We start from the raw sequence: 27,650 nt of genomic DNA on the forward strand, positions 1-27,650 counted from the left end.
CCGAATCTTGGCAATCATCCATCATGACAATGATTTGCATTGGCAAGTATCACATTTTCTTCAGAAAAAGTAAAAATATAGTCTATTTCAATTGTAATTAACCATAACAGGCAATTTTTGTCATTCATAAAAATTTGCATTATTTCATCAGGCCACTGATTGCCTGAAACAATTAGTGTTCAGTTAAATCTGAAACATATAGTAAGTTGGGACGTCTGGCAGCTCCCAATCCAAGAGTAAACAGTAGAAGAATGGCTGCAAGCTCTTCCCCATATGCATCTGGAATGTTTTTTGTGCTTTTCCTGCACATTGCTGTTCCTGATGTTAACATTGCAATGTGTTTTTCTTTTGAAACTCTGGTGAAACAAATTATCTCTGATTGATACGTTTATTCTTGTCTTTTAGTATGAGTAACCAGTGTTTCCATTTTTAAGACTGGAACTTTGACTGTTAATTGCAACATGGGACTGTTGGACTGAAGCTTGGCTTGCTCCCAGTTCACAAAATGTTCTTGAACTAATTCCATCTGAAGTTAATACAGGCAGAGGATTTATCTGTCTCCCGGATTGCTGTGTATACAACCGGTCTGTGCCGAGGTTAAGCACTGCCATACTCTGTTACCAAATGTCCTGCATTTTAAAAACGCTTGTATACATAATCATAATATTTATTTAACCATTGGCAGGGAGACAGGGAAGTGAGAGTTTCTTTAGACCACTTCATCCCATGAAAAACAAGTTGTTCCAAAACTTGCCTAGATGCCTACTAAGACTATTTATATACATACATATAAATAGTAAATACAGAGAAACTGTTAATTTTCCAGTGGTCTTTTTCCAGAGCTGTATATGGTTTTAGAACAATATAATGTTCAACAAATGATGATTGTTGTTCATTGTTCAACTCTCCCTTTAAAAATAAAGAGCTATAAATGCTTAGCATACAGTGCTCAAAAATGGCTGTGTATAGAAGTTATCTTGTACTGGTAATGGTTTGCAAGGCCAATGTCAGAATTTACATATCACTGAATAGGCATTGTAACATGTAGCACAATGCAACAAAGGCAAATATTGTTGTCTTGATAATAAGGCCACTGTGCTAAGTCTCACAAGTGTTCTTTTCCACAACAATAACTTGCTTGATTGCTACTGATTAAATAAATGTGCAGTTTTGCTCAGCATTTATGCTTTGCCAATGGACATCTGCTGTGTATCAAGCGTTGGTGTCGACAGATTACATAAAGTCATTCATTTGAAACAAACCTGGGTAAGTTTACTTAGAGTATGTAGATAACCTCAACTTTTGGTTACAAAACCAGAGGTAACTTTCAGGGTAGGCCTATGTAATTAGCCATAGCCTTATCGATGAGGCTCTAGTGGGCTTGACAGATTTTGCACTATATATACACACATATGTGTGTATGTGTGATTATAAAGCACTATTATAACATAAAGTAATGTTTGTTTTACTCTAATTTATTTATTTTATTTATTCTCATCTCACACATTGTGGATCTGCACTCAAAGAGTTTTCTATATAATGTATAATTAATATCAATAATAAAAATACATATATGATAAATCTCACCTTGCAAGAAGCAAGAAATGTGGAAGCAAAATGGCTAAACAAAAAATCTTTGCAAGCACAGACACAGATTTTTTTTTTTTAGTTCACTCAATCTTTCTTTTTAACTTTCTTTTTAACAAACACTATAGGCCTTATTCTTGTTCACAGTAATACAAAAACTGATTAAAGATTTAGGGCCAGATTTACTGAACCCTCTTTTGGCGTTAAAAAAACTACTGTCAGGATTTACATAAAGTGAGTACATTTTAGTGGCATCTAGCAGTGAGGATGAGAACTGCAACTAACGGCGCACACCCCTCACACCCCGGCGCATAATGGTAACTTGACATGGAGGGGGATCGGTGGTGTATGAGATAGAAATGGCTCATTCTAAGGTAAAAAAAAAACAAAAAACATAATTATGTTATGTTATTATGTTAATTATGTAAGGTCTTTATATACCACTGAAAACATAGTTATGTATATTATATTGCATTTGTCAATAGATCCTCCCAAATTTTACACATTGCACCTTTAAGACACGCAGTGAAAAAATTAGCACTGAAAAGACGTGGACACCGTAAGCTTCTTCGAGATGAACTATACTAGCCTGTCACTGGCTGGTGAGATCTGCTGGTTGCAGGTGGGGGAGGAGTACAAAGATGGCCGTCAGGTCAGACAGTTCGTGCTTTCCATAGTGTGCCGAACCAAAGCCATTCGTGGCAGACCACGCAATTTTTGTGTTGATCGTAGCTGAATAAGTGGATGCGACTGAAATTCCAGTGTTTTGAATATCAGATATTCAATATCAAGATTGGTTAAATATGGGGACTTGTCTAAGGAAAAAAAAAAAAAAAAAGTAACACATCGTACTTGTCACAGAATCTGACCAATGAGAATAATATGTGTATTCATCAAGGCTTTTTTAGCCGATTTTGAGCAACTGCAGCACCTGGGGCACGTTCAAGCTCAAACCGGTACGCAATGTTTTGCTACGGTTTCCGGGTTGAACTACATGTTTCCTGGAAATGGAGTGCAAGAGGGTTTGAGATACGTTTTCTTGTTTTTGGTCGGTGTGTCAAAAATGTCAGCCCAATCAGCAACAACATGTATATAAACCACACGGTGTTAAAGGAACAATCCACTTTTTTTGAAAATAGGCTCATTTTCCAACTCCCCTAGAATTAAACATTTGAGTTTTACCGTTTTCAAATCCATTCAGCCGATCTCTGGGACTGCTGGTACCACTTTTAGCATAGCTTAACATAGTTAATTGAATCTGATTAGACCGTTAGCATCTCACTCAAAAATGAGCAAAGAACTTGACTCTTCTGTAGTTACATCACCATTTCCGGACGTGTACGGACGGAAAAAGAAAAGTTGCGATTTTCTAGGCTGATATGGCTAGTAACTATACTCTCGTTCTGGCGTAATAATCAAGGAACTTTGCTGCCGTACCATGGGTGCAGCAGGCCAGAGTCCTGCAACGGGTCGGGTATCCGCGGATACCCGCGGGTACCCGCATAAAAGTGGGTAAAACGGGTGGATTTTGACATTCCTAAAATTCACGGGTGGGGATGCGGGCGGATAATTAACTCCTTGCGGGCGGGTAGTAGCGCGGATGAAAAATATGCGCAATATTTGTATGTCTAAATTACCATTATAGGCAACAACGATATGACATTTGACCCATCACGTCACCACCACTGCGACAGTGCGACTGTTGATGCTTAGTTGGAGCAAGCGTTGCATCTCCATGTTTTCTTTGCTGATGTGGTCATGATGAGTTCATGTACCGGCTAACATGTAAGGGTTGCGCTGCCAATAAAGCACCTAAAAGCTGTCACAAAGAACCGGCAAAAAATTAATGATTATGATTATGTATATAGCAAGGAGACATGTTAATTGTTTATTAATAAACATTTCTGTGTCAGTGGCTGCAAAGATGAAGTTGAAGATGCTGACTCGCGATCTTCGCAGTAGTGAAATGCACATTTCATTCGGATTACATAAGCAGTCTGTTTTCTTTCATTTTGAATTGCTGTTTAAAAGTAGACATTCCAAGAAAGATATATTCCTCAGGTCTGTGAGGCAAGTAGGCTACCTTATACGCTGAGTTTTACTTCATTTATACGAGCTCCAGTTCTCCCCGGCGCATCCGTGTCGTGATCATCTGTTGTCTGCTATATTTACTTCCTATTTATTAAATACAGGCAATTGGTTGATGAAATATTGATTAAAATTAAGATACAATTAATACAAAACGAAATTAACTTTTAAGAATTTGTTAAAAGTTAAGAATAAAGCACTTTAAATTGGAATGACTTTAGCATGTGTGATTTATCGCGGGCACGGGTCGGGTAACGGGCCTGGGCGGGTGCGGATTTAATTTTGATATTATCACGGGTGGCGGGTCGGATCTGGTGCTGAACTTTGCGGGTACGGGCGGGGGCGGGTATCCAAAAATGGACCCGTGCAGGACTCTGCAGCAGGCCCAATGATAATACGCAGTGCCTGTGACCCCCTGCTTGCGCAGGGAGCGTGCCTTGCAACCATGGAGACATTTGTGAGAGAAGCTGCAGGAAAGTTCCTTGAATATTACATCGGAATGAGAGTATAGTTCCTAGCCATATCAGCCTAGAAAATTGCAACTTTTCTTTTTCCGTCCGTACATGCCTACAGAAGAGTCAAGTTTTAAAAAATATCGAAACTCTTTGGTCATTTTTGAGCGAGATGCTAACGGTCTAATCAGATTCAATGAACTATGCTAAGCTATGCTAAAAGTGGTACTGCCAGACCCGGAGATCAGCTGAATGGATTAGAAAATGGTAAAACTCAACTGTTTAACTAGGGGAGTTGGAATTTATTTTAAAAAAAGTGGAGTGTTCCTTTAAAGAGACAGCTCGCACAATGGGTATAAATGTAACATTTAAAGTACTATACATATTTATATATTTTGCTATTGTATTTTGGAGTGACACTTTCATAAATGTTTCTATTCTCCTCTGATTATATAATGGTAAATATTACAATATCATCGCACAATAATAGTGATCATCAATAATGATAAGCCTAATACTCACAATAAAAATAATAAGGTCATATAAATCATAACACATTCTCAGAGGTAAGTAGTAAGATTATCCTTCATCTGAAATGTTTGTCTTTTCATCCTGAAATGCGAGGCAAATGTTGGATCACAATAATTAGGAACCAGTTTTCACAAATCCCTTCACTCGATTGGGATGTTCTCTTTTATTATGGACAGCAAGGGCAGTGACTGTAATATTGAGCGTATTTTTCAGTATTAAACACGTATTTATACCGATTTCATTAGGCTCCGAAAATTCTTCAAAAAAAAAAACAGGGTGTTCAAGGCACCATTGTTTCCGTTTAAAAAACATTTTGCAACGTTTTGTCGGGGCTGAACGCAGCCCTGATCTAGGTGGCTGGTCTCGTTTTGCTCTCGCGGTACTTTGATGGCACATGTGATCGTAAGGCGGTCTTATACAGATGCTAATTTCTGCTGCTCTTGGTATATTGCGTTGGTCATTATGGAAGTGATCCTGTCGGTGTTCTTTAATTTGCACGTCGTAAGTAGATCACGTGCAGAACTTTCCACTCCCGGAATTGCGCTCTCACACTAATTTGGTCATAAAAGATAACATTAAAAAAATTATTGCACAACTGCCCCATAAGTGGGGATTTTATTAATTAAACAAAATCAATTAAACAAAAGAAGAAGAAGGAAGAAGTAGGGCATGCTTCTTCTTATGGTCCATTTCCATGGTGAATCCTGGATTAGGTGCTCGGTAGAGAATGTATTTGTGTGGTCACCGTTAACTTTAACGAGATTTATCCTCTGGATTGACTGAACCTACTCCAGACCACTTTTTCAGAACCCCCATACCTCAAGTAAGCAAGGTTTGAGTTAATCAACCAAGAGTTCAGGGTAGCTACATGTTACAGTAATTTAACCTTTCTGGAATACCCTGCCTGTGATTTTTAAGTGGTCCTGAAGAACTTGATTAGCTGGTTCAGGTGTGTATGGTAAGCTAAACTTTGGTGTAAGCTAAACTTTGCAGGACAGTGGGTCCCCATAGGGTTGAAGACCTCTGCAATAGACTTTATGCCAAGGATGCAAAACTCATTTCCTGGAGGGCCACAGCCCTGCAGAGTTCAGTTCCAACCCTGCTCCAACACACATACCTGTAGTTTTCGAATATGCCTGAAGGAATTGATGAGCTGGATCAGGTGTGTTTAATTGGGGTTGAAGCTAAACTCTGCAGGGCTGTGGCCCTCCAGGAAATGAGTTTTGCACCCCTGCTCTATGCCGAACGTCGCATGACATACGTAAGTTTGTTGAGCATAACCCGTGTTGGAGATAAGGAGTGTTCAGGGAGTTGCTTCTCAGAATTTTCTTAAGGAAAAAAAGACCATATTAAATCCCACGTCTTTAAAGAGAACTCAGCGGTCTCAAATCTGCCAAGATATCAATGTCTGCAATTGAATTACAGTGTATGAACTTATTTCGCATCAAAATCTTCCAAGACCAAGCAATCTGAGTCTCTTATATGCCCACAGACTGCCTAATCAGTTTATTGACTGCCTGATGCATGTTTTTCCCACACAAAAAGGGAAAGTACTTTTTTGATCTTGCAAGCTCTAAACTGATTGTCTGGTTTTACACAACTTCTGGGAGTAAGAGCACACAGGGTTCTTTATCAGTCCACCTGGTAACAAAGTTGTGTTTACAAGGTATAGAGCTGATACAGCGAGTACATTTGAGGATGACATAATCACTGGATTTATCAGGCTAGTGGCATGACATATTTCAAAGACATTCAGGGTTTTGTCTGAGGCAATTAGTAGCAAGTATATATCTACAAACAGAACTTATGTCGGAATAGACTGCACTTATCACTTTTGCATTAGCAGAAATTCTGAGCACAACATTTGTGCACATTTTATGCTATTTTACTGGCATTTTCTGTATAATCACAGTGTTTCCACACCCGTCTACTGGTATCATCCATTTCATATAAATCTGCCCTAAATGGCATGCAAAACAAAATGATGATTGATTGATTTACATGTCAGATGGTCTCTTCCTGTATAAGTGGGTTGTTCTTGGTTGGAATAAACTGCAGTGTGGATCAGACCTTATGCTGTTTAGTCACATTTTCTAGTTATTGGGGCATTTTGGGAGAAAGCTTTGAGACAAAGTTAATTATTTATGCATAATTTAATGCATAATTCTTTTTTACTAAATAGTAATGTAACAGGACACATTAAATAATGTTTTATCCAAAGTTGATACTTACTGTAAATTAAACATAATACTGTTAAGTCTTGTACCCTACTTTATGAAAGGGCAAATTCTGAATAGAAACATTTTTCTCTGGGAAGACAAAACAGTCTGATATGCAGAGTGACTTTTTTTATTTATTTATTTTTATCTTTAACTTTATAAAAACACTTGCAAATGCAAAATGCATTTTTGGAAACACGTTATTTTGATAGTTCCCTATTCTGTTGACTATATGTAACGTTGCACCTACGTGTCAACTAACTCTTAGAGTATTAATTGAGTATTAGCAAACTGTCTGCTTAAAGGGATAGTTCACCCAAAAATGAAAATTATCCCATGATTTACTCACCCTCAAGCCATAGGTGTATCTTCTTTCAGACGCAATCAGAGATATATTTAAAAATATCCTTGCTCCTCCGAGCTTTATAAAGTTGTGAATGGGGGCCACATTTTGAAAAATAAAATGCACCCATAATAAAAGTAATCCATACAGCTCCAGTTAGCTAATAAAGGTCTTTTGGAGCAAAGCGATGCGTTTTTGTACGAAAAATATCCATAATTAAAAGTGTAGCGTAAGCTTAGATGCCTCTCGATCAAACAAAGGGCTGGGCAACAAACTCAAGCTCCTCTTCTTTTATATCATATCCTCTGTCATTTCTCTTTAAAACTTCTCATTTTAGACTTCAAATTCATGGCCGGTGTTTTGTTTTGCTAGATCCTCTGCGCCTCCGCATTTGTCATTGCATCGGGTCAGAGGTTGCTCTTCTACGGCCATCTGTCAGAAGCTAGTTATTATAGTTAATAAAGTTTTAAATATGGATATTTTTCTTACAAAAACCCATAGCAACCATTATAAAGCTTTGAGGAGTTAGATATAACTCCGATTGTGTTCGTCTGAAAGAAGATAGTCATCTACACCTAGGATGGATTGAGGGTGAGTATATCATGGGATAATTTTAATTTTTGGGTGAACTAACCCTTTAATACTGGATCTGATAATACTTTATTTTAATGGTCCCCCACCAGACATTCTTACTTTAAGTAAATTTGCAAGTGCATGTCAACTTATTCTACTACCCCTACCCCTACCAGTCTACTAATACCCTAATTAGAGTTAGTGGACATGTAGGTATAACCTTTATTTATTTATTTATTTTTAATTTATTTCAAAACTTCTAATTTCTGATTCTTAAATATCCAACATCTGACTACAGTGAATAACTTGTATAATACAAATGAAAAGCATATTTACCTCAAAAGCTTTGGCCTGCTTTAAAAAAAAAAAAAAAAGAATCCCACGCACTCTTCACACACCTCATTTGTTTGTATTTCTTAAGCAGCCTTCAAGATTGTGAGTTCCAAGGCAAGTTTCTTCAAGGCTATGGGAAAGATTTTCCTCCCAGAAATCACATAATCACATAGGCCTAGAGTGTAGCATATGATTGCAAACGATTATAATTACAGTTCTTCATTGGTCAATGTTATCTTCTGCAATCACCTTGATTGATTTACGCAAGTGCGTGTGTTTTGAGAACGGTGGAGTGTTGCGTAAGATACAACATGAACAGTGAATAAAAGCCGAAACGGAGAAATGGACACCTCTTTCTTCCTGCATTCACTTCTAATGAGGGGGCTGTCAGAATGATTTCAATATAGGTTGGTGAGATTAAGGGTTACTCATTGATGTCTAATTTAGCGATTTGGGTCAGAGGAGGCCTGCTGTCTGCTCTTTGTGTGCCGCTCCACTCGTACGAGACATCTGATTCATGTAGCTATGACAGTTGCCACAATTGTCCTAAATACCCAGTGCCGTTTTCTGCCCCATTTCATTGAAGCTCACTTTGAGAGGGAGGGAGAGCAGGGGGCATTAAAGTCTCTAAGAGGATTATGGTCTGGGAGGAAGGATTTTTTTTCTGCTTAGTAATATCTGCGAGTGGGCACAAGTACATCTGCAGTATCACGACTGAGAACAGCTGATGTGGGTGGTGGGCGGAATAGGCCCTCCAGTAATCTTGTTTCTGTGTCACGATGTGGGGGTGTGATTTCAGCATGCGGCCATGGCAGATTTTCTCCATTTCTAATCCTTTATTACTGGCAGCATTAATTCAAGAATTAAAAAGGGGGAGTGACAAGTGTATTAAATGTGCAACATAATGACTTGGAACAAATTGCAGCTTCATCCACCAGAACAAAAAGACAAAAGGTTTGATGTTCATTTAATACCACGCACGCTAATGCTAAAGTGTTTGAGAAGAAAAATGCCTAAGAAAAGATTTTAGAAAAGGAAAAACTCTTGTTTCGCAGTTACATGCAAACTGTGCTGTGGTCGTAGTACTGTATTTATGAATGGTTCTCAATGGTTTTTAGTTCATAACTCAAATTATTTAAGCAAGTACAAATATGTATTTTGTAATAATAATAATAATAATAATCAAATTTACCACAACATGTTTTCTGCCTTTGGGAATTTTATAAGACATATGTTTTCCTGGCCATGAGAAAAAATTAATTTCACCATGTGGCTACACTGTAAAAAAACTCTTTTGTCAAATCTACTTAGGTATTTAATGTGGTTCAGATAACACAATATTTAGAATTTCTGTTGATTAAACCAATCGCCTTCATTGTATTAACTTAAATTTTTAATTTCAATGAACTCAAAATTTTAAGGCAACCAGGTAACTTACTTTTTAAGTTAAACCAACAGTTCAGTGTACAGATTCCGTCAAAACGTTAGTTAATTCACTAAATACTGCTGAACAGTCTCCAAATTGTGTACAGCACATTGCTTTCAGAATGTTTTTATCATTTTGTTTCTTTGAAGGACAGTTGAAAGACAACTATGGAATTTCCATTAATTTGTTGGAAATTATGGCTATATGGTATTTGTTACTCATGATGTTTTATACACACATGCCTGGTATAACCCATTTTTCACAGTATTTGAAATCAGTTGAGGTGACACTAAACAAAAGTTTCTTGGGGAAATTTTCAAAATTATTACTTTTGCAAAAACCCTGCCATATGTATTGGTCAAGTGATTTATGAGTCAAATGTCATAATGCAGATGATCAGTGCGTCCTTTTCACGGTTCCCTTTTTTCAGCTTCCTTCCTTATAGTAACTGTGACATCTGACACGTTCAAGCTTTACTTTTACAATGTTAAATTTTGTGGATAGTCAATCTTACAAATTCAACTACAGCAAACCTTTTGAAAACAGTAATGAGATGAAAAATACATTAAGAAAAAAAAGCAATTATATAAATTAGATATGTGAAGATTACCCATAAAGACATGAAATGTGTCAAATACATTATAATTATATAATGCATATATCAATACAAATCCATTAAACCAATTGGTGGTCCACCCTACAGGAAGTCATTAAATCCTGTCTAGAGTCATGTCCTGCGTATTAACATTTGGATTTGAAAACACAGTAATCCTCTGGCTCCACTGAGACACTATAATCTGAAAAAAGATTTATTTCTATTTATATGTACATTATAATGAGTGTCGTCTTTATCTCTCAATTGGATGTAAGGGTTGCGTAACTGCCAACATCACATTTTTTCACTTTATTACAGAGGAAAGCAAAGACAGCAAAATAACGCCCCCTACTGGAAGGTTGTTTCTATTACACGGCTTCATAACATGAGGGACATTGGATTGACCATGTTTTCAGTGCAAACAGTTCAAAAAAAGTTATTTATTTATCTTGCAGCTGGCTCTTTATTAATACCTGCACTCCATGTATTTTAACACATTTATATTTCCAATGCTTTATAAAAACATGTATTATATAGGCCAAATAATATTTTAATAATATTTAAATAGGCATGATTTTGCCTCTGTTTTATAAAATGGACACTTTGTATGCACTGCTTGTTTTCTTTTGTTGGTAAAAAATTCTTACTCTAGAAACAGCATTGCTATATTTTAGCAGTGACAACAAGTTTATAACCTAAATATTTGAGGGTACAATGTGGACATTTGGCATAAATAAACTAATGTAGTTGTTATGGATGTGCTAAATGGACCCATGCCATCTGTTCTAGTTTCATTCCGAGATAATACTGTTTAGGACAAGGGAAACAGCCTATTTTCCTCTAACCATACAGTAAGCCACTGTTGAGATGGGAAGTTTTTTTACTGAATATAGGAAGTTACTGAAGGGAAGTTACTGCTGATTTTTTTTTTTTTTTTTTTTTTAAATAGTTCCTCTATTTTATCTATATATTTGGATGTAGAGGAGACATTGTTCTCTTCTTTCCCATACACTATGGAGATGCATTTTGTTTTTTACATGTTATGTTACACTATTCTGTTTCACTTTTTAACCCATAATGAAGCAACACCATGGGCTAAGAGACAGTGTCAACAGGTAAATTTATGATTGGTTATGTTGCATGATTTTCAACATGATGGATAAAAGTAAACCACAAATTAATATACCGTTAACATACTGTATAATGTGAAGTTTTATCTTATGTTTTGCTGTTCAATTTAACATTTATAATTGTTTTTGTTTCATTTTGTTTTTTTAGATAGCCAATGGCTATGATTGTAGTGATATGGACCTACAATTCATTCCAGATGAGGTACCAAATTCTGTCCTAATTTTAAAATTTAGCTTCAACTACCTGCCGGCTTTATACAACTTCACTTTTCAGAGGCTAAATAACTTGCATTCATTAGACCTGACAAGGTGAGCAAAACTAGTTTTCTTTCAAGTTGAGTTGTGTATCAGAGAATCTAATGTTTCTTCTTCTGCTTCTTACACTCAAACCTTATTACTTACAGATGTGGCATCACTTTCATGTATGAAGACATTTTTATGCATCAGCCTAACTTGGAGGTCCTAATCCTAATTGGAAACCCACTCGTGTTCATCGCAGGTAGAGCTTTTTCTGGACCACTAGCCTTGAAATATCTCAGCCTAACTCAGTCAAAAATCAAAAGCCTATCAGACATCCCATCAGAAAATCTTGCATATTTGGAGGTTCTGGAGATTGGGGGAAGTGGCATTCGCTCATTAGATGGACTAAGCAATTTCCACTGGCAAAACTTGAAGAGCCTGCAGCTGGAAATGAACTCTATAGACCGGATAAATCTGACTGACTTACAACCAATTCACAATGTGGTCGGAATGAGCATCAGCTTCAAAGGAAACGATTTTGTCAATATAGAACCAAGTGCTTTTAAGTCACTGAACTTGAGCAGTCTTGACTTCAGTGGCTGCTTCAGCAAAATGACTTTCTCCTCTGTACTAAGAGGGCTTGAAGGCATTAAAACAAACAGACTGAAGCTGGGATTGTATGAAACCGATCCAAATGTGCACATACCATCAGCTGCTCTACAATCTTTTTGCAAGATCACCGTTACTGACCTAGATTTCCAGCTTCAGCATTTCTCAGACCTAAATAATTCCACATTTCATTGCCTTGAAGGGCTTAAAAAGCTTGACCTTACCAGAGCCCACCTGGATTTATTGCCCTTTAACATGACTGGCCTGTCCACCTTGTCCCATCTGGTGCTAGATGAGAATAGATTTTCAGATGTCTGCCACATCAACACCAGAAACTTTCCTGTGCTTACGCACTTGTCCGTGAGCGGGAACTCGAAGCAACTCGGTTTCAGCAATGGATGCTTGGAGAGTCTCAGAGTCCTGGAGGAGCTGGATCTCAGTCTTAGTTTAGTAAAACCCATTGGACCCTGTTGTAACGACCAGCTGTTTGGTCTGGGTGAACTGAAGCTTCTCAATCTCAGCTATAGCTCACCAATGATCTGGAGTTCACAGCCTTTCAGTGCGACTCCACAGCTGGAGCACTTGGACTTCAGCCATTCACTCTACACTCTGAACGACAGCTCTCCATTCAACAATCTACAGAGTCTCCGAACTCTAAATCTTTCCTGGTCAAATACAAATCTGACAAATATACACATCTTCAATGGCTTGAAAACCTTGCAGTTCCTCAATTTGAAGGGGAACCCAATTCAAGGAGGGGTTCTTACAGAGACAGAGCTCTTTAAATCTGTCCCTCTTTTGGAAACCCTCATTCTATCTTCATGTAAAATAACTGCCTTTGAAGAGAACTTGTTTAAAGGCCTCACACATCTCAGGCAAGTAGATCTGAGTGAAAACAAGCTTGTCGAATTGAGCACTTCAGGATTTTACTCCTTGGAGTTTCTCCAACTTAACTTTGCCAGTAATGCCATTGTGATAGTGGATGTTGGAAGTGTCATGAATTTGGGAAAAGAAAGTACTGTTGATCTGAGCTACAATCCCCTAGTATGCAACTGTAGCAACATTCAGTTCATCAACTGGGTTAAGAAAAACACAATCAAAGTAAAACACTTAATGGAGACAGTTTGTAATGCTACAAGAACAAGGATAATTGATGCTAAACTTCAGTGTGGATCCCCTGTTGGTGTACTTGCATTTTTTATAATTCTAATTGTGATTATAATTGCATCTGCCATTTTTTGCCTTGTGAGGAGAATTAGAAGTTATTCAAGATACACACAGCTGTAAATTCAGAAGTTTGTTTGGGCTCCCTTCTAATGTGGACTGCAAAGTTGGCTATTGACTGTATTAAAGCCTTTAAAAAATGTTGAAGTTCAGAGTTTTTAAATAACACATATAGGTCTAATGTGCCTTATAGCAATCTTGTTAACTACCTTGATTATTTTGATTGAGACGTTTAAAGTAATTTAGAAGCAAAAGGACAATAAAATACAATAAAAGGTAATTTTGACATGCCTTTTTATTTTCAGTATTATACAACTTTAGAAGTATAAATATTTCTATAGTATACAACATCTATGACATCCATAGAGCTTTCTGTGGGTGATGTACAAAACTCAAAACCACATCTTTTATTGCACAGATCCTAAAAGACAATGATAAGCAGAGTCATCTACATAAACAACGTTTTCACACATAGAGAGAGGAAAGAAAACCCCAGGAAACAAGCAAGAACATACTGAACTGGAAAGACAACAAACAATTAGGCTACCACACCGAAGGTCTTCAACAGCAAGTGTCCGCTAAGAGGAACTCACACACGCACGGCGATCACAGCATAACTGCCTGTGACGTAGCACATTAATTTGGCAAATAACACAAATGTACAAAATATACATCCATGAAGAAGTTGTAAACAAGCATTTAATGTGCTTCTTTAAGGATTCAAACATTAATTGTCAGAAAAGGAAGGGGGGTAAGAAAAAGAAATACAAACAAAATAAATGGGTTTAATTCATGGCAATATTATTGATATCTGAGAACAGACAATGCATATGTGTCCTATAAAACATTCATATTTTATCATTAAAGTTAATATTACATTAGCCTCAATACCCCAATAAGTGTTGTGTTTTTAATCTTAAGGTGCCTTGTATCTCTTCAGACCTCCACTACATTTGTAAAGTCTATGAGGAACAGAAACTTCAATGCTAATATGGTTTAAAATCTCTACAATCAACTTCGAATTGGCTATTTTATTAGATTATCTTTACATGGTGTATTGTTATTTAGGTGATTATGCACATGTGTGTGTCATATATACATACTGTAATATAGCCTAGATAAGTATACTGAAATGGACCTAAATATACAGTTGTTTTGCTTTAAGTTGGTACGTGATGTATACATACCATAGAGCTATAGCAGATTTAAAGTTAAGACCAAATATCAAAAGACATAATTCACCCACTCTTCTGTTCTGATGCTAACCTTCAGTGGTCACTATGCAACTGCCTAAAGATCGAATCAAGCGTAACTATGACAAATATGCTTTTAAATGTTTGGGAACGAGGTCTTGAAGGTAAAAAGTGCAGGAAAAGCACTTATCAGTCCTACTGCATGACTAGAGATGTTAATAGCACAAATGCATTTAGTAAAGTATTACACAATCCCCATTTATAAGTGTTGTACTTTGCATATGAATATGTTAGAAACTGATTGGACATGAAGAACGAGCATGCACTGAAACTCCTGACTTTTACCACAAGCCCTGACATACCATAATGCCATGTTGCAAAAGCATATTTGATTATCCTTGTATAAGCCCTTTAAACCAAACCAGGGGAAGTACATCGTGTTCTTGTATGCCAAATGGGAAATGTTAGCCCTAAAAGCTTGACATATTTCTTTTTTTTTGAAAAACAGATTGTAAATAATCTACATAGTGACAATCCTTAATCATGGGGTAATCCTTTAGTTTCTGAAACTTGCCTTTTATATAATGTTCTACATCTGCCTTGTCCTGGTTTAATGTAAATGCATGATTTCAAGCGGCATCAAGTACGAACATTCAGAAAACAACTCTGCTGCATCACTTTAAATACATATCTGAAAATGCATGTGGTTAACCCCTACATACCTCAGTGAAACTTCAAGTACACTTCATTTCAGAGTGAGACTATGATTATTCTGCTAGTTTAGACTCTATATCAGCACAATTACTGAGCAGATGACATCACTAGCGACTAACATTGAGTACGGTATACAAACATATGACATAGCAAAATATATACATATAAAACATACAACACTCATTTTCAACTAACCCCTCTGTACAATTAATGCTGCTGTATTTACAATATATTGCATAAAAATTAATCTGTAGAAATGCATGGGAAAGGAATGTGAATTTTGCCATGACCTGCTAAGAACAGCAAGTCATATTCCCCCAAAAAACTCTAAGGCCCCTTCCACTACGATTCCAGAACCATAAGATGATTCCAATATAAAATAGTTCCAGGTGAGAAGCACAGGACAAAGTGCATTCCCTCTGTGCACCACTACCCAAAACAAAACTTTTCTGGTAAGGTAAAAAAAAAAAAAAAACAAAACAAAAAAAAACAAAACAAAACACAGTTCACACAAAAAACAAAAGAAATTGTAGTGATCTGTTCTACTTGCAGAGTGTAAGCCATATTAATAGCACCATTGCTACATATACTTTCCTAGTGGTTTTTAAATATATCAAAAACCAATAAAATGCATGATAACGCTAGCTTGAATGAGCGTGAAGCCTTTTTTTTTTTTTTTTTTTTTTTTTACACAGTCAGTTAACATGCACCTTCAGCTCTAAATTTGAGGTGCTTTTTGTTTGGTATAATTATACTCCAGGATTGGCACAGTTCATTTAAGCCCTAAAAAAGGCATCTACACTCCATCTCCACAGTTATTGCACACGCCACTTGTTACATCACACCGCAACACAATACAATGTCTACTTTTGGCGCTTTTGCAAGATCTAAAATGTGACCACAAATCAGCAGCAAAACATGTCAACATTCAGACTACACTTTTTTTAGACATAATATTAACAAAGCTTTATAGATCACAACACAAACAAACAAATTCATTTCTCTGGTTTCTCATGAAAACCCAAAGTAACAGCTTTACCGGTCCTCAGATAGGAAGGCTTAAAGATATTACATATAGACAAAAATTAAGTTTACATCCTTAGTCCTTTTAAAATTGTATACGCTTGGCAACTACAATACAATACATCACTTTTTACAAGTTGAACCACGTGGCGGATCCTTTGTTTGTTTAGAACGGACTGAATCTTTTTCAAAAGTATTATTATCCTTGGCCAAAGGCATGCCTCTTGATGAGTCTTTACGGTTATTTTTGGGTGCTGACGATGCATCTTGAGCGGGTTCCTTTCTCTTCTTTTCTACTTGCTCTTTTCGGTTGGATGAAATCGGTTTGTCAGACACCTTTGACTCACTGGTGACATGTTTAGTGTCAGGACTGGATATAGTAGTTGTAGTCATCCCTACAGGATCACTTGTGATGGAGCACTTGAGAGACTCTGATCTTGGAACGTCAATTCTGGACTTTACTGGTTCCTTTGAGGAAGGTCCAGGTGTTTCAACTACAGCAGCATTGCCCTTACCAGGTGGACGCCCACTAGACACGTGGATTTTAACAGCTGGAACTGGCAACACTGGTACGGACCCACCTTGAGAAGCAGTGCGGGTCTCTTTCTGAGGCTGGGATTTAGTCGTAGACAAGACTGACTCTCTTAGCTCCTTTGGATTTACTATGTTGTCCTTGACAATGGGCTGTAGCTGTGCTCTGTTTTCCTGCTTTCCCTTATCTTCAACAGCCTTTCCAATTGATTGCGTAACAAGTGGAGAGTCTACTCTGGGCTTGTTTTTGGAACTTAAAGGTGTTTGTTTCAATATAGCACTACCAGACTGTTGCGTCTGTTTTACTGCAGTCTGTGCTGGACTTGTCCCAGTCATGGACGTGTCCATAACTTGCTTATCAACCTTCTGGGTGTCTATGTCCAAAACACTCTTGAATTTCTGCTTTTCCTCTGTATTCACTGTGGATTGCACATGCACAGTGTCTTTTGTTGAAGTGTCACAACTTCTAGTCTTTGGTGAGCTTGCACCTGTGTCCTTTGATGTGATATTCATGTTTACTTGGCTTCTGAAGATGGCTTCTTGCTTTTCACAGTTTTTTGAAACTTCAGCTTTGCCTGAAAAGTTAGGGTTAGGGGCACAGGGAATCTTTTCAGTCACGCTGCATTTGAAGTCCTTTTTAGGGGCTATTTTATCTCTCGAGTCCATTTTGTCTCCGCATGCTGGCAGGGTTTTAAGATCCTTTACCATTAAATTGAGTTGGCTACTTGCCTCCACCAGATTTACCTTGTCTGCTTGTTGATTTTTGTTTAAGGCCAGTTGAGATTGATGGGTTTGCGCACTGAATTCTCTGCTACCACTTGACACATTGGAATTTTGTGTTCTGTCTGAGATTTGTTTGGGGAGTTGAGCTGAAATACTTGCTGCCTGTCCATTTGCCAATCCAACAGAGTTTGAAATTTTGGCACATGTCTGATCAGACTGTGGAGGTTGGATGGTGGTAATTTTTACTTCAGCCAACCCAGAAAACTGTGGGGTGGTGCTTGTGGAGGCCTGGGATTTTGAATCAGTAGCAGGCATGGTCTTCAGTGGGGCTGAAATGGTGGATGGAGTGGCTTTTCCTTGAAGGGTAGGCTTGGGAGACAATGAGCTTTTAATAATAGGGGCATCTGCTAGTGCTGAGACAGAAGACACAATAGATGCTGTGACTGAAGAAGTTAAAGATAGACTCTGAGGGGTGGGTGCTGTTTCCTTGATCTCTGGTTTAGCCTGCCCTGAGTCAGCAGCTGAGGTTGGTGTGCAATCAGTTCTATCTCTGATTGCAGACTCTACATTTTTGTCTAAACTTTTTACTCCGGTAGATGATTTGCTTTCCTTCAAATCTTGAAGACACTCTGCATTGAGATCAGAAAAGTTTTTGGTGCTACCAGCCCTATTCTTTCTATCTATCAGAATCTTGGTTGCAGCCAAGGTTGGGCCTGATGTCACAACTGCGTTGTCTGCAACATCTTTCGATGGATGTATCGGTTTTATCACTGAGGTGTATGCATTGGCTGGTTTGTCTTTATTTATGCTATCCTTCTCAGTAGACAATGCTGAACTGGGAAAACTGGTTGGTGTCTCACTCAGCCTACCATTTTTGCCAGAATCTGCTTCTTGGGTTTGCTGGACAAAGTTGAGTTGGGCAATAACAGCAGAAGACACAAGGGACTTGTCAGGTTCATTGACTTTAGTATGGACTGGTTGTATCTGCTGAGTTTCATTTTGCTTTGGAGAGGTCTCCTCTACATTTTCCATGTCGTCTTCCTGGTCTTCATTGCTCACTTCCCTGATGGAGGGCGTTTTTCCACATGCAAAGTGAGCGCTATGTCGTGCAGCCCTCATCTCCTGAGCGGTCTTTAGTCTACTCTCAGATTTCACACTTGTGTCTATGGACTCTAGTTTACTAGTTGTAATCTGTAACTTCATTCCATCAGTTTTATTTCTATCGTGCAGGGCCTCATTGCAAGCTGGATTTACTGTAGAGTCCTTTTTGGAAATGGGATCTTCTTTTGTAATGGTTTTACTGCTCAAATACACATTGTCTTTATGGTTAAGTGTCCCAGGCATCCCTGCCTGTGGACCTTTCTGTTTTTCTGTGGTTTTCTGTTGAATTGGCTGTTTTACACATATATCATCTGCTAATATAGTACTTTCACCATGGCTTTCTGCCATTTTGGAAAGACATGTGTCAGTCTTGGACACCCGAGGTCCAGAAAGCAGACCAATGTCCAAGGTGCCCTCTAGTGGCTTTAAAGAGGAAACAAGCCGTCCCTCCAATTTGTACTCCGAGGAGGTCTTCCTGATAGGGCCATCAGAAGCAATCATCTGAAGTTTTTCTACCGCACTCTCTCCTCTCCCACTAAAAAGCTTAGGGGCCAAAGTTTCAGAAGTGCCATGGATGCTGCACATGCCCCCTTTAACATGTTCTAAAGTCAAGGCAGAATCCAGCTGAAGACTTTTGGACCTGGTGGTGTTGAAATGAATGCTTTCATGAACACCAGAGGATATTCGGCACAAAGAGTCCTCCCTCTCCTCAAAGGACTGCCTCTTCCTGGCAAAGTCCATGTTGGAGGCTTTGAAATCTAACCTCTCTGGTTTATTACCCTCCTTCATTGACCAAGACATTTGTCGCTCTGATTGACATGAAGGTGACCTCACATTCTCACTTAAAAGTGATACACAGTCCCCAGTGTTGACAGACTCTGCTATGCTCTCACAGACTCTTGGGTTTAGTTTTTTGTAGAGGACATCCTTTAAAGTAGCATTTGTAGACTTGTCCAAGGATCCAGATTCAGAAACCTGGGTTCTAGCACTGGGACGTGTTAGGACACCCCACTCCTTTTCCTCAGCAGCAGCACCCTCCACATCTTGCATGGTGTCTTGTTTCTGCATAGACTCCCGTCTCTCAGCCCAGTCCTGCCTCTTCACAACCACTTTGGCCTTCAGCTTCTCCCTATCTAGCTCCTCTACTGACTCTTGACGGCCAACTTTGCGAGTGACAGCCCTCTTTAGGCAACCCTGCTCAGCAGGCCTCACCCGAGTAATGGTGGGTGGCTCACAAGAAGTGCTTTCCTCTATGCATGGTGGGGTATACTCCCCTCCAGATGAGGCCTCCCCCTGAGACTCCTCTTGGGTGACCTCCAAACTGTGCTTTCGGGTGCATAAATGTTTTTTGTCACCAGCATAAGAAGGGGAGAGCTTCTCCTCTGATTGGACTCGCTTCAGGAGTGGGGACCGAGGAGGCTCTGCGCTTTTCGGTCGCACCATATGCCGTACAATAGTGGGGGGCGAGTGCATTTTGGTAGGGAAGGCCTGAGAGGTTTTGGAGCTTGCAACAGTGTGAGTCAGCAAGGGAGATGGGGAGCGCTGAGGAGAAGTTGGCTGTGGCTGAGGAGTAGGGGAGGGTGTGCGAGCTAATGGTGAAAGGGGAATGCTCCCTGCTGATTTACGTCGGCCCTGACGGAGCCGTCCAGGTAGTTTGGGACCCAGGCCATGCAGAGTGCTGGGTCGGATATGGCCAGAACCTGCAGGTGAGTTAGGTGCACTGGAACTGGGGGAGCTACTCTGTGATGAAGTTCCACCTAAAACAAAGAGTGGAAAACTAACATATGAAGATCAGCATTCTATTTTTTATTTTATTTCAGATTTTATAATTCCACATTGAACTGAACAGGAAATGCACAGAGCACTATAAGAGCAAATATTTACCTCCTTTGACATGTGTAATGAAACATGATTAAAATATGATTATAATGTAAAACACAAACCTGACTGGTTGAAGTCAGGTGTTGGGCGGAAGGCAGCTGTGGGGGAGCGTGGTGAGAGACTGTGTGTGGGAGATCCAGGCAGACTCTCTCCTGAAGACAGAGAGCGGTTCAGCGAGGAGAAACTGCGACTGGTGTGTAAAAGTGGAGAGGGCTGCATGGCAAAGCGTTTGAATACAGAACGCCGCCTGTAGAGGAAAAAAGCGTGACTGACAAAACAATTGGAATATTCAGAATGACATAGTACCATACTACTTATATTATTTTTTACAGTATACATTAGTATAAGAATGTACAGAACATATTAAAAGCACACTCAATGGAATACTATATTTCTTAATGCAACGCATTTAGTTTTACAAAGAACAAACAAAAACAAATCATCAACAATATTAAAGGATTGAAATGCAAAATAAAAATTTCTTTGCATGAAGAATGCTACAGAATTACACTTGCCAATATTAAGGTCATATGGCAATATATGTTTTTACATAACATCTGATAAACAACTGAAATGGTTATAATTACATAATTACAAAAAAAACATAAAAAATATTAGGCAATATACAGTATATTCTGCATTATATGCAGTAGTAAGCACACTAATTTTCCATTCTAAGCACAATGAGCTTACATTAAAACAACAGCTACACCTAGTGGCAGTGGGGGGGAACTTGCTACTGAGGTGTAGATAGCTTGTCCAAATGTATGTGGTCATGTAAACAGACAATTTTAAAACCTAAAATAGACAACTGAAGGGATGGATTCTGGAATCCACTGCCACTTCAATATATTTTGAAATATATATATATATTAAATTATATATATTAAAATATATTATATGTTAAGAAATATATTATATGTTAAATTATTTGAATGACTTCTTCAACCTATGTTAAAGCATTTATTTTCCTTTTCAAACACTAGAAAATAATTTGGAATATTGTCTGTACCTCTTACTGAGAGAAAAGAACATGTTATCAGTATGTTTTGAAAAAGTTTCCTGCTGAGAGCAGAGCTCAGATCAACTTGAAGCCTTGAAGAAGTAGTGAATCATGTGTATTTGTGTATGTGCGCTAAGTGTTTTGTGCAGGTCCCTTGTACTGGACAACTGGCATTCTGCTTGAGACCAGCAGACACCACGTCATGACCCCAAAAGGACATCAGGTACCTAAATCCAGGGTCCCCCTCATCATTACCGTGACGAAGGGAGATATGCTTCTTACCATCAAATTTCTAATCTTGTCTATTGTTCTTAGCCAATCAGAATCATCCAACCTGAAGTAATGATGTAGTTAGTTGACTCTGTTAGAGTATAATTATTGAGAAAATGTGATTGTATGCAGAGCGGCCAACAAACTCCTTGTGAGACTTGAAGCTGGCTTCTGCTGATGAAACTGCAAACTATTCTTCATTAAATTTTTCTTCAATTTATTAGTTTTTTTAAACTTTGACTCCGGGTCATATTATTCAACATATCTGGTCTCAAGGGTCCTAAACTGTTTATCCCCAACAATAGTGATATTCCTGTTTTCTTACCTTTCTTGTGTTTTCTCTTTTTTGGGTTTCTTGGTTCTTCTCACCATTTTGCTTCTGTAACTATTTCTTCGAGCTGGACCAGTTTTGATGGAAGTGTTTTCAAAAGGGGTCGTGGATATAGCAACTTTACTTCCACTCTGCAAAACAACAGGCAAGTGTCACTTACAGAAATACTGTAACACAAAATGAAAAACAAGCAGTGAAAATAGTGTTGTGGTTATAACATCAACTGTTTTTTGTACCTTCAGCAGTAGTTCCACCACCTCAGTGTGAAGTAGCCCGTGAACTGTTTCTCCATTCACATGAGTGATCAGGTCTCCAGCCTTAAGACCAGCCTTGTGAGCAGGACCACCATCCTCTACATTCTATTCCACCCCAAAAAAATAAAAATATTTTACACAGTTCAAAAGTTTTCATCAATGTCTAAACTATGTGTAACAGTAAAATGAGAAATGACCAATCTTTTCAATGCTAATTTCTTTCTGCCCTAACCAGCCATGACAAACAAGTAAGAATTCATTTTGTTGGCTGTTTGGTTGGCTTTTATTGTAATGTGCTGGACAGCTAGCCCACACTTACCCAGACCATGTGATAAACCGTATAAACGTCACTGTCACAGGCATAGACCCGGATCGCTCGTAGAGTGAAGCCAAACTTCTTCCCTGAGCTGTGGATAATGATTGGCTGACGACTGCTGACACCGCTTAGTGAGGAATCTCGGCTGGGGGAGGAGTCTCTAGAGGATGGGTCTGATGACAGTGAGTATGGAGAAATGGGGCTTGCTAATGGTGACACACCAAAAACATCTGGGGGAACATAAAGATAGGCCAAATCATATATTAATAAATCAATAGACTGGCACTGTGTAATGTAAGTAATCACTATACTTTTATTGAACACTGAAAAGAGGATTTGTTTACTTAACTATACATTAACATAAAGTGCAGCACATAGATTAAATGATTTGCATTAAATAAGATACTATGGTAAAATTAACACTACTGTTCAAAAGTTTGGGGTTGGTAGATTTTATTAAATGTTTTAATAAAAAGTCTCTTATGCTCACTAAGCCTGCATTTATTTGATAAAAAATAAAAACACCAATTTTGTGAAATATTATTCCAATTCAAAAGAACTTTTCTATTTTAATACATTTTAAAATTGAATTTATTCCTGTGATTGCAACACTGAATTATCAGCAGCCATTAGTCACTTTTTGCAGTTCATTTAAATTGTTTAGGTGTGAAATATATAAAAAAAAAAAAGAAAAGAAAAAAGTGCAAAATCTTTTATTATATAATTTATATATAAATTAAAATCTATATAATAAATAATTCAATTGAAAGGTTAAAATATTTCTTTCTCATGTAGTTCTTGTAACAAAAAGATGACAAAAAGGTTGGGAACCCCTGACATGGACAATTACACTTGGCCACACATGCAAAGACACCCCAACACACTTGATCACATACACATCAACACAACACATTCTTTTCCAGCACGCACATACACTCACCTCCAGGGATCATGAGTGACAGGGCACTGGTAGATACTGATTTTGGCACTTTGCTGACTGCACACTGTTTGTCCGTGGCCTCAGGTTTGGGAGCAGTCAGGAAAGAGCTGGTGTCTGAGGAGGGCTTACAGGAGCTGTCAAGACTCTCCCCTCCATCTCCCCGTGACGGCACCTGATCTAGGTGCTCAGAGAAACTGCCTACTCAAAAAAATAAAAAAAAATAAAAATAAAATTAAAAAATAAATAATAATAAAAAAATTTAATGATTAAGTAGAGAAATGCACTAAACAGACCAGACACTATTTCCAGAGCATTCACATAGAGTTTGCACAATATGTTAATGAAATAAAATATAATACGTAAAAGTAGGCCTGCACCGAATCTGCTCTCAAATTCATTTAGACAACAACGCGTTTTGGGGGCTTGAACTTTTTGAAAACTGGTTTCAAAGTACACTTTTTTTTGAAAACGATACCGTTATTGTCTCTTTTTCCTGGAGTCTCTTGAGACCCCAGACAAAACTGAATATTTGGTAACATTTCATTTTGATGGGCCACTTTAGACATTCTATTGAGTAACTTTGAAACTGAAATTCAACTACCAGTCATTAGAGTATTAGTAGACCATCTGCTTAAAGGGTTAGTTCTGAAATTAATTACTCACCATCGTGCCGTTTTACACCCGTAAGACCTTTGTTGATCTTTGGAACACAAATTAAGATATTTTTGTTGAAATCCGATGACTCAGTGAGGCCTCCATAGCCAGCAATGACATTTCCTCTCTCAAGATCCGTTAATGTACTAAAAACATATCTAAATCAGTTCATGTGAGTACAGTGGTTCAATATTAATATTATAAAGCGACAAGAATATTTTTGGTGCACCAAAAAAAACGACTTATTTAGTGATGGCCAATTTCAAAACACTGCTTCAGGAAGATTCGTAGCGTTATAATCATGATTCGGATCGCGTCAAACTGCCAAACTGCTGAAATCATGTGACTTTGGCGCTCCGAACTGCGGATTCCACATGCTGATTCATTACGCCCCGAAGCTTCCTGAAGCAGTGTTTTGAAATCGGCCATCACTACATAATTTGTTATTTAGTTTTTTTTGGCGCACCAAAAATATTCTCGTCGCTTTATAATATTAATATTGAATCACTGAGCAATGACATTTCTGAAGGAAATGTCATTGCTCCATATGCAGGCCTTCGGATTTCAACAAAAATCTCTCAATTTGCGTTCTGAAGATTAACGGAGGTCTTACGGGTCTGGAACTGAGCGTGAGTAATAAATGACAGAATTTTCATTTTTGGGTGAACTTACCCTTTAATATATGCTAACAATTTATTTTGATGGTCCTGCAACAGACATTTTACTGACTATAAGTAACTTTGCAAGTACATGTCAACTTATTCTACTTACCCGAACCCTAACACCTAACCAAACAGTCTGCTATAGTCTGCTAATACTCTAATGAGGGTTAATTGACATGTTGCAAAGTTACTTACAGCTATTAGAATGTCTAAAGTGGACCATCAAAATAAAGTGTAACCAAACATTTTTTGTGGAGCAAGTTTGATGCATATACAGTCCCATCTCCAGTAAATCACCCCTGTACCTGAGAGGGTGGAGTTACTGATGGTGCTACAGGGTGTGGTGGGATCAGGCTCATCCTGAGGCAACTCCCCAATACTGAAGGTCACTTTACTGGGGTCTTCCAAAGACAGGGAGCCCTCACCATCCTCCACTTCTGCTGAGATGGCAAACTTAGGGAGAAGACCAGAGCATCTGCTCAAACTGGTGCTCTCAGTGTCAGAAGAATGAGAGAGAGAGGGACTAGAGAAGAGAAACAAGGGAAAATTATATGACCCACCTGGTGGAAAAAAATCAGGTTCTACAAACTTAAGGTGGTAGCTGGTTTGTTACATGATAAATGTTAATGTCAAAATAAATAATTTATTGAAAAACAAATATTTTCTAAACAAATGTGGGAAGTGGCATGCAAGTATAGTTGCACATTTATTCTATGATGAGTCTTATTTTCAGATTTTTTACATAATTTCAGATTTGAGCCTTTTTATTGGGAGGGTAACTTACATCTCAGTGAAGTCTGGAGTCCAGCTCAGTGAGTCAACAGTGAGAGGACTGTCTGTTGTCTTCTCTGTCTGCTCTCCTTTCTCCTCCAGCTGTCCTCGAGACAGATCCAGACTACTGTACACCTACCACACACATACCACACAAACATATAAATGCATATCTCTGAGTAAACAAAGGCATAAGCTGAAGCACAGAAATGTAAAATGTAACTTGAAATGTTTCTGTTGGTTTCTATGTTACTGCTATGTTGTTCCTAGGGTGTTCTGGGTCATTGCTAGCTGGACTACTTTCCCAAGCCTAACTGGTGGCAAATTCATATGAACTTGGACAATCTCATTTTGTCTGATCTTCTCATGCCCCACTGAGGGTTATGTTTGAGCTGAGGTGAGAGATACAGCTTCATGCTTACTTTTTTATACAAATCATATGTTTCCATATGAATCACAATGTATGAATTTAGTACAAAACTGTTAATTCATAAAATGGCAATAATCACCAATCACTGCTAATTATCAGATGCCTGAAAGGTAACACTTTACAATAAGGTTCATTAGTTAAACATTAGTTAATGTATTAACTAACATGAACTAACCATGAACAACACATTTGTTACTGTATTTACTAATCTTCCTTAACATTAGTTCATGAAAATACAGTTGTTCATTGTTCATGTTAGTTCACAGTACATTAACTAATTTTATTAACAATATTTTAATAATGTATTAGTAGGGGTGTGACGAGACAGGTAGCTCAAGAGACGAGACAAGATTTTTACACACTATTTTTAAGATATCCTCAAAGATGAAATACATGACTAGAAAAATAATCTGCAGGTGCATTTGAAATGTTTAACTAATCATCTTGTAATGAATGCCATTTCAGCTCAGTATGAATCATCATATGCAGTAAAAGACAACAATACTCAAGGACTGTAAAAGGTTTTGGCAAAAACTCAACTGACTGGCTTCTCTTCTGTATGACTTCAGTCTTTTCAGACCTTACTATACATCAATTATGAGCTTCTACAACTTTTGACCTCCTAACTGAACTCCTTTCCACAAATTGATCATATAAATAAAAACAATATAAGTAAAAATGGTAACACTTTACATTAAGGTCTCATTTATTGACATAAGTTAATGTATTATTTTTAACATTTAATGTATTATTTTAACATTATTTAATGTATTATGTATTGTCACACCAACTAATAATGCACAATATATATATTATAGTTCACAGTGCATTAACTAATGTTAACAAAATTTTGATTTTAATGTATTAGTAAATGTTGAAATGTTTAAGTATTTTTCTTCCTTAGCTCATGTAACTAAATTTTACTAATGTTAACTAATGAAACCTTATTTTAAAGTGTTACCATAAAAATGATTAAGTTTTCTCTTAGTCTTATTAAGTGCAAATAAAAAGTGCAACCATAATCAAAGTACTCTCTCAATATTCAAAGTGTTAATAAGGCCTAATTGTTCTTCAAGCATGATACAGAGCTAAGAGATGGTCACAACTACACAGCCCAGCCCAGCCCATATTGTGAGATATTTGCATGCATCAGGGAGCTGCTTTCAAAATGCAGGGTATTGAAATCGCGCTTCAATACGCGCTCGTGTTAACTTTCACTTTCGAGATCATGCATACTCTGTGAATATGGAGCGGCGGCGACCGTTATCCAACTGAATTAAATGTTTTTTATTTCTATAAAAAGCAAAATGACAGTGAAGGTGTAATGTAAACGTAGAGGTGGCATATTCTATCCTAATTTCACCCTCACACTCTGTCATGGAAAAATCAGGAGATTTTTACCTTGACGAGAAATCTCGTCACAATTTAATCTCGCGAGATCTCGTGTCACGAGATCTCGTCACACCCCTATGTATTAGTAAATTATGAAATTAACATTAACAA

General features: G+C 37.8%; 2 protein-coding genes across 11 annotated transcripts in view; one reads left to right on the plus strand and one right to left on the minus strand.

The window, feature by feature from the left end:
- Positions 1-11,132: 11,132 nt before the first annotated feature.
- On the plus strand, positions 11,133-15,945 carry cd180 (CD180 molecule). The gene is made up of 3 exons (XM_067407855.1): positions 11,133-11,262; positions 11,426-11,586; positions 11,682-15,945. The coding sequence occupies exons 1-3, from the start codon at positions 11,161-11,163 to the stop codon at positions 13,411-13,413; spliced, it is 1,995 nt and encodes a 664-aa protein (XP_067263956.1). The 5' UTR covers positions 11,133-11,160; the 3' UTR covers positions 13,414-15,945.
- A 146-nt stretch (positions 15,946-16,091) lies between these two features.
- The window catches only part of mast4 (microtubule associated serine/threonine kinase family member 4), a 142,159-nt gene continuing 130,600 nt past the window's right edge, over positions 16,092-27,650 (minus strand). For all 10 annotated transcript variants that reach the window (XM_067407846.1, XM_067407845.1, XM_067407844.1 and 7 more), the window contains 8 exons: positions 25,731-25,852; positions 25,252-25,469; positions 23,631-23,828; positions 22,694-22,920; positions 22,357-22,479; positions 22,115-22,251; positions 20,579-20,763; positions 16,092-20,392 (listed from right to left, as the gene is read on the minus strand). In XM_067407846.1, the coding sequence (XP_067263947.1) occupies positions 16,404-20,392; positions 20,579-20,763; positions 22,115-22,251; positions 22,357-22,479; positions 22,694-22,920; positions 23,631-23,828; positions 25,252-25,469; positions 25,731-25,852 (5,199 nt within the window). In that variant the 3' untranslated portion in view covers positions 16,092-16,403. The remainder of the gene's footprint in view (positions 20,393-20,578; positions 20,764-22,114; positions 22,252-22,356; positions 22,480-22,693; positions 22,921-23,630; positions 23,829-25,251; positions 25,470-25,730; positions 25,853-27,650) is intronic.

Source organism: Chanodichthys erythropterus, chromosome 13, assembly GCF_024489055.1.
Source record: "Chanodichthys erythropterus isolate Z2021 chromosome 13, ASM2448905v1, whole genome shotgun sequence".
Taxonomy (NCBI): domain Eukaryota; kingdom Metazoa; phylum Chordata; class Actinopteri; order Cypriniformes; family Xenocyprididae; genus Chanodichthys; species Chanodichthys erythropterus.

Bases quoted from the DNA above. Each gene is read 5' to 3' on its own strand.
- cd180 (XM_067407855.1), top strand. From the start codon at position 11,161: ATGGAGATGCATTTTGTTTTTTACATGTTATGTTACACTATTCTGTTT. The intron at 11,263-11,425 runs GTAAATTTATGA...TTGTTTTTTTAG, and splicing joins CTAAGAGACAGTGTCAACAG to ATAGCCAATGGCTATGATTG. The intron at 11,587-11,681 runs GTGAGCAAAACT...TATTACTTACAG, and splicing joins CATTCATTAGACCTGACAAG to ATGTGGCATCACTTTCATGT.